The sequence below is a fragment of the Bos indicus genome, chromosome X (assembly GCF_029378745.1).
Source record: "Bos indicus isolate NIAB-ARS_2022 breed Sahiwal x Tharparkar chromosome X, NIAB-ARS_B.indTharparkar_mat_pri_1.0, whole genome shotgun sequence".
Taxonomy (NCBI): Eukaryota; Metazoa; Chordata; class Mammalia; order Artiodactyla; family Bovidae; genus Bos; species Bos indicus.
Genome location: NC_091789.1, coordinates 105,207,072 through 105,217,534, shown reverse-complemented (window position 1 = coordinate 105,217,534; position 10,463 = coordinate 105,207,072). Strand labels below are relative to the sequence as shown.

The 10,463-nt window shown below is 37.1% G+C and overlaps 1 protein-coding gene across 1 annotated transcript; it reads right to left on the bottom strand.

Moving 5' to 3' along the window:
• Positions 1–7,317: 7,317 nt before the first annotated feature.
• LOC139181037 (germ cell-less protein-like 2) lies at positions 7,318–9,407 on the bottom strand. The gene has a single exon (XM_070783755.1). It carries the CDS (start codon positions 9,260–9,262, stop codon positions 7,766–7,768), a length of 1,497 nt encoding a protein of 498 aa, XP_070639856.1. The 5' UTR covers positions 9,263–9,407; the 3' UTR covers positions 7,318–7,765.
• Positions 9,408–10,463: the final 1,056 nt, after the last annotated feature.

Below are 10,463 nucleotides of genomic sequence, written 5' to 3'. Positions count from 1 at the left end.
ACCTCGAGAACCCCATGAGCAGCATGAAAAGGCAAAAAGACATGAAAAAAATAAGATGAACCCCCCAAATTGGAGAGAGTGTCCAATATGCTACTGGGGAAGAGTGGAGAAATAGCTACAGAAAAAATGAAGAGACTGGGTTAAAGCATAAACAGTGCTCAATTGTGGATGTGCCTGGTGGTGAAAATAAATTCTGATGCTGTAAAGAACAACATTGCACAGGAACCTGGAATGTTAGGTCTATGAATCAAGGTAAACTGGACCTGGTCAAGCAGGAGATGGCAAGGGTTAATACCAATATCTTAGGAATAGGTGACCTAAAATGGACAGGAATGGGAGAATTTAATTCAGATGACCATTATATCTACCACTCTGGGTAAGAATTCCTTAGAAGAAATGGAATAGCCCTCACAGTCACAAAAGGGTTTGAAATGCAGTACTTGGGTGTAATCTCAAAAATAACAGAAAGATCTCAGTCTGTTTCCAAGGCAAACCATTCAGCATTACAGTAATCCAAGTCTATGTCCCAACCACTAAAGCCAAAGAAGCTGAAGTTGAATGGTTCTATGAAGACCATCAGGAACTAATACCAAAAAAGATGGTCTTTTCATCATAGGGGATTGGAATGCAAAAGTAGGAAGTCAAGAATTACCTCGAGTAACAGGTGACTTTGGCCTTGCAGTACAAAATGAAGTAGGGCAAACGTTAACAGAGTTTTGCCAAGAGCACACACTGGTCATAGCCAGCACCCTCTTCCAACAGTATGACTCTACACATGGATTTCAATACTGAAATCAGATTAATTATATTCTTTGCAGTTGAAGATGGAGAAGCTCTATATAAACAATAAAAATAGACCTGGAGTTGTCTGTGAATGAGATCATGTGCTCATTATTGAAAATTCAGGCTTAAATTGAAGAGAGTAGGGAAAACCACTAGACAATTCAGGTATGACCTCCATAAAATCCCTTATGATTATACAGTGGAGGTAAGGAAAATATCCAAGGGATTAGTTATGGTAGACAGAGTGCCTGAAGAACTATAGACAGAGGTTTGTAACACTGTATAGGAGGTGGTGACCAAAACCATCCCAAAGAAAAAGAAATGCAAGAAGGCAAAGTGGCTTTCTGAGGAGGCCTTACGAATAGCTGAATAAAGAAGAGAAATGAAAGGGCAAGGGAGAAAGGGAAAGATTTCCAGAGAAGAGCAAGGAGAGATTAAAAAAAAAAAAAAACAAAAAACAACAACCTTAAGTGAACAATGCAAAAATATGGAGGACAGCAATAGAATGGGAAAGACTAGAGATGTCTTCAAGATAATTGGAAATATCAAGAGAACATTTCATGCAAGGATGGGCACAGTAAAGAACAGAAACTATAAGGACTTAACAGAAACAGAAGAAATTAAGAAGAGGTGGCAAGAATACACAGAAGAATTATACAAAAAAGGTCTTAATGACCCAGATAACCACGATGGTGTGATCACTCAGAGTCAGACATCCTGGAGTGTGAAGTCAAGTGGGCCTTAGGAAGCATTACTATGAACAAAGCTAGTGGAGGTGATGGGATTCCAGGTGACATATTTCAAATCCTAAAAGATGATGCTGTTAAAGTGCTGCACTCAATATGCCAGCAAATTTGTAAAACTCAGCTGTGGCCTCAGGACTGGAAAGGGTCAATTTCCATTCCAATCCCAAGGCCAAAGAAGGGCAGTGCCAAAGAACGTTCAGAGTATTGTACAATTGCATTAATTTCACATGCTAGCAAAGTAGTGCTCAAAATCCTTCAAATTAAGCTTCAGCAGAACATGAACTTCCAGATGTAGAAGCTGAGTTTTGGAGAGGCAGAGGAGCCAGAGATCAAACTGCCGACACTCATTGGATCATAGAGAAAGCAAGGAATTTTCAGAAAAACATCCAGCTCTTTCTTCTTCACTGACTGTGCTAAAGTTTTGACTGTGTGGATTACAACAAAATATGGAAAATTTCTACAGAGATGGGGTTACCAGACCCACCTTACCTGTCTCCTGAGAACCTTATATGCAGGTCAAGATGCACAAGTAGAATCAGACATGGAACAATCGACTGGTTCAAAATTGGGAAGGATGTATGTCACCCTGCTTATTTAACATATGCAGAGTACATCATGCTAAATGCTGGGCTGGATGAATCACAGGCTGGAATCAAGATTGCCTGGAGAATTATCAACAACCTCAGATATGCTGATGACACCACTCTAATGGCAGAAAGAGAAGAGGAACTTGAAATAAATTTTTCAAGTGTATATTACACTGTTGCTAACAATAAAAACAATGAATAACAGTGTTCACTAAAACTCTGAAATATTCATCTTACAGCTATGTGTGCCTTTTGACAATTTCCGAATTTCTTCTACACTACTGAACTTGGCAATCACCACTCTATATTTCTGTGTTCAGCTTTTTATAATCCATGTGTAAATGAAGTTATTCATTATTTATCTGTCTCTGTATGAATTATTCCATTTATAATGCCTTAAATCTCAATCCACATTGTCACAAATGGAAGGTTGCTTTTTATGGGTGTATAATATTATTCATACATAATGTTCTTTGTCCATTTTATCAGTGATGGACACATTTCTATTTTGAATAATGCTGCTGTAACTGTGGGAGTGCACTCTTTGATATCCTGTTTTATTTACCTTTGGATATACACCTAGAAGTGAGCTTGCTAGATAATACTGTAGTTTTATTTTTAATATTTTTGAGAAACCTCCATACTGTTTTCCACAGTGGCTTTACCAATTTACTACTACAAACAGTGCACGAGGATTCTGTTTTCTCCACCTACTTGCTAACATGTATCTTTTGCCTTTTTGATAACAACATTTCAAAGTGGTGTGAAGTAATATCTCATTGTGATTTTAATTTGAATTTCCCTACTGATTAATAATGATGAGCATCTTTTCATGCACCCAGGGGACATTTATATGTATTTTTTGGAAAGGCCCTCTGCCTATTTTTAAAAATGAATTGAAAATAATGTAATCCAAAAATTTTATATACTATGTGTCACATTTATAAAAACATCTAAGAAATTACAAAATAATAGAAATAAACAGATTTGAGGTTCCAGTGGTAGAAAGGATGGTTGTGGAGGAAGCAAGGAAGTGATGTGACTCTAAAAGGGCAACAGGAATGTTCCTTGTAATGATGGAAATGTGTATCTAGACTGTATCAATGTTAAAATCCTAATTGTGATATTGTATTCCAGTTTTGCAAGATATTACCACTGACACTGGACAAAGAGTGAATTGGGACTCTGTATCAGTTCTTACAACTGCAGGTGAAACTAATTATATCAAAAAATTTAAGTTTAATTTTAAAATTTTACATAGTGTGTAAGTACATTTATATAACATTCTTAATGGTAAATTGTAAAAGTGGATACTACAGGATAGACATTGATGTAGGGAAGTGAGTGTGACTATACAAAAGATAACAAGAACAAATTCCTTTGTAGTGACTGGCCAGTTCTGTATCTTTTTAAAATCAATTTTTATTGGAATATAGTTGCTTTACAATGTTGTGTTCATTTCTACTGTACAGCAAAGTGAATCAGCTATGTGCACACACACACACACACACACACACACACACACACACACATCCTCTTTCCTTGGACTGAGATTGACACATATACACTACTGATACTATGTAAAAAAAATAGATAAATTAATGAGAATCTATGGTATAGTAGAGAGATCTTTACTCAGTGCCCTGTGGTGACCGAAATGGGAAGGAAATCTGCCTTTTTAATCAGATTTTTTTTGTTATTGTCTTGGATAATTGCTTATATATTTAGGATATTAACCCCTTATAGGATACATGAATAGCAAATAATATCTTCCACTCTGTAGATGCCTTTTCATACTGTTGATTATACCTTTTTCTGTGCAGAAAAATGTTGTTATGATGTGGTCTCAGAAACTTTATTTTGGTTTTTGTTGCTTTCGCTTTTCATGTCATATGCCAAATATTGTTGCCAGACTGATGTCAAGGAGCTTTGTTGGTATGTTTTCTTCTATCAGTTTTATGGTTTCAGGTATTACATTTAAATATTTAATTAAATATGAGTTTACTCTTTGTGAGTAGTATAAGACAGAAGCCCAATTTCCATTTTTGCATGTGGTTGCCCAGTTACTCCAACATTATTTATTTTATTTTTTAAATATAAATTTACTTATTTTAATTGGAGGTTAATTACTTTACAATACTGTATTGGTTCAGACTATTCTTTCCCCATTGAGTTTTCTTGTCCCCCTTGTGAAATATTAGTGACTATTAGTTGACTCATGGGTGTAAATTGATACAAACACTATGGAGAACAGTATGGAGGTTTCTTACAAAACTAGCAATAAAACTACCATATGACCCAGCAATTCCATTAGCCCGAGAAAGCTGTAATTCTAAAATACACATGTACCCCAGTGTTAATTGCAGCACTACTTAAAATAGTCAGGACATGGAAGCAACTTAGATGTCCACTGACAGATGACTGGATAAAGAAGATATGATACATATATGCAATGGAATGTTACTACGCCATAAAAGGAACAAAACTGAGTCATTCACAGTGATGGGGATGAACCTAGAGTCTGTCACAAGGAGTAAATTAAGTCAGAAAGATAAAAACAAATATAATATTTTAATGCTTTTAGCTAGAAAATGTTATTTTTGGTCTATTTTCTATATTAGAGAATGTAATTTTTCTAGAATCTGGAAAAATCTTACAGATGAAACTATTTGCAGGGCAGGAATAGAGATGCAGACCTAGAGAATGAACACGTGGACAAAGGCAGGAAAGGGGAAGGTGAGACAAATTGGGAGATTAAGATTTACATATATACACTACCATGTGTAAAATAGATAGCTATCGGGAAGCTACTGTGTAGCACAGGGAGCTCAGCTCAGTGCTCTTTGATGACCAAGAGGCAGAGGATGGAGTGGGTGGGAGTGAGGTTCAAGGAGGGAGGGCACATATTTGCACACATAGCTGATTCACACTGGTGTACAGCAGAAACTAACACAACATTGTAAAGCTCTTATACTTCAATTTAAAAAAATATTAAAAATTGAAAAAAAGAAATGTGAAAAGAAGACAGATTAGATAAAATGTTTGCTAGAAAGAACTTTTAAGGATATGAAGAACTTCACTTTGCCCTCAGTAGCATGAGAACAATACCCAAGAAAATGGTAACCTGAAATAATACAAAATTATTATGCAAATACTGATTAATCAGATTACTGTCAATTCACTTTCTCATTCTAAATAAACTTCAAATATATGTTATTAATAATCATGATATAATTAACTTCAAGATTCGTATGCCTTGTAGAATATGAGTGAGTAAGTGAAGTCGCTCAGTCGTGTCCGACTCTTTGCGACCCCATGGACTGTAGCCCCCCAGGCTCCTCCGTACATGGGACTCTCCAGGCAAGAATACTGGAGTGGGTTGCCATTTCCTTCTCTAGGGGATATTCCTGACGCAGGGATCGAACCCAGCTCTCCCGCATTGCAGGCAGATGCTTTACCGTCTGAACTGAAGGGTTTAGAGGCCGTCAAATGGACATGACCTATAAAGGCAATTTTGATGGTTTTACATAGAAATGACCTCTAATGGAAGAGAACACAAATGGGAACTATTTGAGATACACTTCTGTGTAAAATGTAGTTTGCACATAATTCAGCATTTTAAATGAGCACTCTGCCAACCGAGACCAATATCAATCATCTCTTGAGGTTTTCTACTATGTACCAACATCAAATCTACATAGGAACAAATGTTACTCCTGCTTTTCTCTTCTATATCAAATGTCCTGAAGCCTTTGTGTCTCTCTGGAGCGAGGCCGAGTTTCCGAAGGCACATTCCAGTATAAACATCATCGATGGGATAGAGAAGGACCCGGTCAGTCACATTGTACAGTCTCAGGGCCAGGTGGCCGGAGTAGAGGAATTCGCCTCCTCCTGCATAAGGCGGGTAGACGCCAGTGTAAACAACTTCTGGGATGTAGTACTTGAGGTTCTTATCCCGATGAGGTCCAGCATTATGAATCACATCACCAATAAACAAATCTTTGGCTTTGTTCCTGGATAAGCTATTCAAGTAATTCAGGAGATGATGGGTGTTCACAAAAACATCATCATCGCCCTTGAACCCACCTGAGAAAGAGTAAGGCCTGGTAAACAAAAGTTAAAAAAGAGCTGTAGAAAGCACATTAAAGAAAATTACTCTCAATTGCATGCTTGGTACTCAAGAAGAGATATAATCAATATGTGTGTTCATAGAAAAAGGCAGTTATATTAAAAGCAATATAAAAACATTTGCATAAATATTCAAATATTAAATAAATATTATATATTCAAATATTAACATTTGACATTCAAGTATTAAATGAATATTTGAATGTTGCACTAGTCAGCTGGACAGACTGACTGGGCCTTCTCTTCCTAGCTCAGGAATTGTTTAGAAGACATATTTATAATGAAATAATTTTTTATGCTATTGGCTTCTATTTTGAAATAAATGTTACATTAAATACCCTGGCCTAAAATGGGTAATCTTGCCTTTCTCCAGGGCATCTTCCCAACCCAGGGATCGAACCCAGGTATCCTGCATTGCAGACAGATTCTTTACCAACTGAGCTATCAGGGAAGCCCGAATATCCTGCAAAGAATGAGTTCTGGCAAAAATGAGAAGTATGTCCAATATAAAAACAAACAGAAAGAATGAAGAAGATACTTTGAGATTACTGATATCTACATATTCATAGGAATAAATGATGTTTGTGGAAATCCATTTTAGTCTATAGTGCCTAGTTAGCCATTTCAAAAATTATTTCCCTTTGGTCTTTACAAACTTATAAATATATATGGGCATATACGTATATATACATATATAATGTTATTTGTATGTATTTAACATAATACATAAAATTATATGAACTTCTTCTTCTTCTTCTAAGTCGCTTCAGTCGTGTCCGACTCTGCGCGACCCCATAGACGGCAGCCCACCAGGCTCCCCCGTCCCTGGGATTCTCCAGGCAAGAAAAATGGAGTGGGTTGCCATTTCCTTCTCCAGTACATGAAAGTGAAAAGTGACTAGTACTACATTTTTATATATTATGTAATTAATATATATAATGATATATAGTATGTATTATTATATTAACATATGATACATGTATAGTATGTCACATTGTATAACCTGACATTGTCTGATAATTTGTAACTCTATATTACAGAAACCAAAAAAGAATCTCTAATCTCAGGTTTTACTTCATGATTTATTTTCTCCTATAATACAGTGCTTCAAATAAAGCCACATTTGCACAATCATTTCCGCAAGGAAGAGAATTCTTTATTCTGTCTCAATATTGGTTAGAGTAAAATTTATGCAGCAAGTTAATTTCTTTTTGGTTCTTGGACATACAATCCATTGTTTCCATTTGGAGCATGCCTGTTGAATAGTAAATGAAAAGCAAAAGATGTCTTTTTGGTTTCATCACTGACTATTTGGTTTCACAGATATTTTCTTGGAATTGAACGTTTTCTTCACAGATACATAGAAATAAAATGAAGAGAGTAATTTATGATAGTTTCTACATTCAAAAGATTATTTTCTTTTGCTATTGTTCATCTTTATTGTGTTTAACAGTAGGCCATTAAATGAAATGAGACACCAGAAATTTTCAAAAGGCTAAGCTAGCCTAATTGACAATATCATCAATTTCCTGGATTTTCTAATGATATAAACAGGAAGTTGCAGAATATATATAAAGGGAAGCTCAAAGCTACGCTATCCAGTTTCATTACCATTTGTTCCTCATCCTTTTCAAAGGTAAGGATTTTATAACCAGTTGTTTTCCTGAAGCTCAGTTTTCCACTAGAACCAAAATATACCAAAGTTAATCTGAATGCAATATTTCTTTGAGGTTGTAAACAGATGGAGCCATCATATGGCTGACTGAAAGCATGTCGTTTGAAAATTATAAAATGGCTGGTGAAGACGACATACAAATGAACACCGAAATTGTAACCGGACCACTTCCAGGCATAGGTTCCATCTCTGACAATCCTTTTGCCACATCTCATGCTATATTCTTCAAGTTCGGTTTCAGTGATGTCTCTAGGACCAATTTCCCTGTATTGTTGTGCTCTAAGCAAGGTATACCATTGTCGTTTATAAACACACGATAACCATTCTGAAGGTATTAGAGCATCTTGTTCAATAACTTTTGTGGAGGCCAGGTCACAAATGATATGCTGAAACCTCAAATTTTTAAATACTGGTTGAAATACTATGCCTTGTTTAGTTTCAAGAAAGGAAATGCTACCATCATGTTCCTTGTGCCTGGAAAACCAGTTGTTTGCATTAACTAAAAGCTGTTTCATTGTGCCTTTCCAACCTGGGTTAAGGCGGAGGAACATCCACTGTTTGAGTGTAGTATATATATCGATTTCCTTTTGCATTACGAATAAATTAGAAGAAGAAATGACCAGATTCATAAGATCTGTACTGAGTTCCTTGTAAAGTTCAACGCTTGGATGAGTCATCAGATTGTGGAGAAGCCATTCAAAGCACCCTGTCTTTACAGAATGTAACCCATAGGTCTCTGCTGCCACATAGAAGCTACATACAGTTTTCACATTAATTGTTTCCTTCATGGTCTTATCACACTGCTGAATTAAGTCCTCTACTTGAAGCAGGCACGCGGTTGCCAAAACTCTTGGAACTTGAAGGGGCTTAATTAAGACATATTCATTCCTATACAACGAGCCTAATACAAATTGCAAAGATTCTACATTTATATTCTGGTCATTAATCTCCAGGTCAATAATATCTTTGTGACATTCTTTCCCAGAATCTCTAAACATTGTAGCAAAGTAGTCCGACTGACATAAAAACCTTTTGTGTAAACACCACACTTTCCCCAGAGCACGGATTTTAATGTCACTGGTTTCGCCATTTAAAAATAAAGTTTGGTAAGCATACTCAGATTTGATCTTAACTTTTTTACCCTGTCTTGTCCAGACGACTTGCTGTAGATCCTCCTCCTGGTTGTGACTCATCTCAGACTCTGGGCCTAAGCTGGGACCGGTGCTCTGTTTGCGTTTACGGCTTCCAGACACATAACTGGGGCCTGCCTGGGCTTCTGGCTGCTGCAGTTCCCCTGTGCCAGATTCCCTGCATTGCAGATTCCGACTGTTCAAGGGCCCCATAGATAAAGGCTCTTAGGGCCCCTAAAGAGACTGCTGCAGAGACTTCTCTGCCACAGCATTGCTGTGGCGTGCCACCTCCGCTTAGGCCCTAGTTTCACTTGGGCATTTTAGCACAGTCCCAAACGTCACAGTGGAGGCTCTGCATTCTTCATTCTCTGCTCCAGCCCCTCCCTCCCTGTGGCCCCGCCCACTGCCTCCAGTCTTCCATTCAGTCTAGCCTATTGTTCAGGGCCCCTGCCTCCAGGTTTTCCTTGAAAATACTTTCCTATAAGGGAAATGACTGAATCAAAGGCTTTTGGATCACAGTGTTAAAGAGTGTACATATTCACATTTCTACTGCAAGTGGGAGAATTCTTTTCTCAGCTGTCAGCAATATTGAATATAATTATCTGCCTTCAACTTTTAGTAATTTAAAAAAGATGAATAGTGGTATATCATTATTTTATTATTCCTCTTTCATTATAGAGAAGGCAAACTTTTATTTGATGTATGTGTGTATATGCATATATATGCACAAAATTATACACATATACAAAATTATATATGTATAATTTTGAAATATCAGTAAAGATAAAGAGATATTTCAAAATTTTCTGATAAGGTACATCTTCATATTCTTTGCTTATTTCTGTATGAAAAGTGTTAGTCACTAAGCTGTGTCTAACTCTTTGAAAGCTTATGGACTGTAGCCTGCCAGGCTCTTCTGTCCATGGGATTCTCAGGGAAGAATACTGGAGTGGGTAGCCATTTCCTTCTCCAGGGGATCTTCCTGAACCAGGGATCGAACCCTGGTTTCCCACATGGCGGGCAGTTTCTTCACTGTCTGAGCCACCAAGGAAGCCCCAAAAGAAAGTGTTAGTTACTTGGTCATGTCCAACACTTTGTGACCCCATGGACTGCAACTTGCCAGAGTCCTCTGTCCATGAAAGTCTCCAGGCAAGAAAACTGGAGTGGGTTGCCATTTCCTTCTCCAGGGAAATTCCTGACACATGGATCAAATCCAGTCTCCTGCACTGCAGGCAGATTCTTTATCCTTTGAGCTACCCGGGAAATGTTTATTTCTGTATAGATTTATATATATTTTCTCCTTAGTGATTGTCAAAAGCTTATTAGCTTCTTATAATGTAAGACTACACATATGTATGGTGTGCATGTGTGCCAAGTCACCTTCAGTCATGTCCCACTCTTTATGACCCTATGG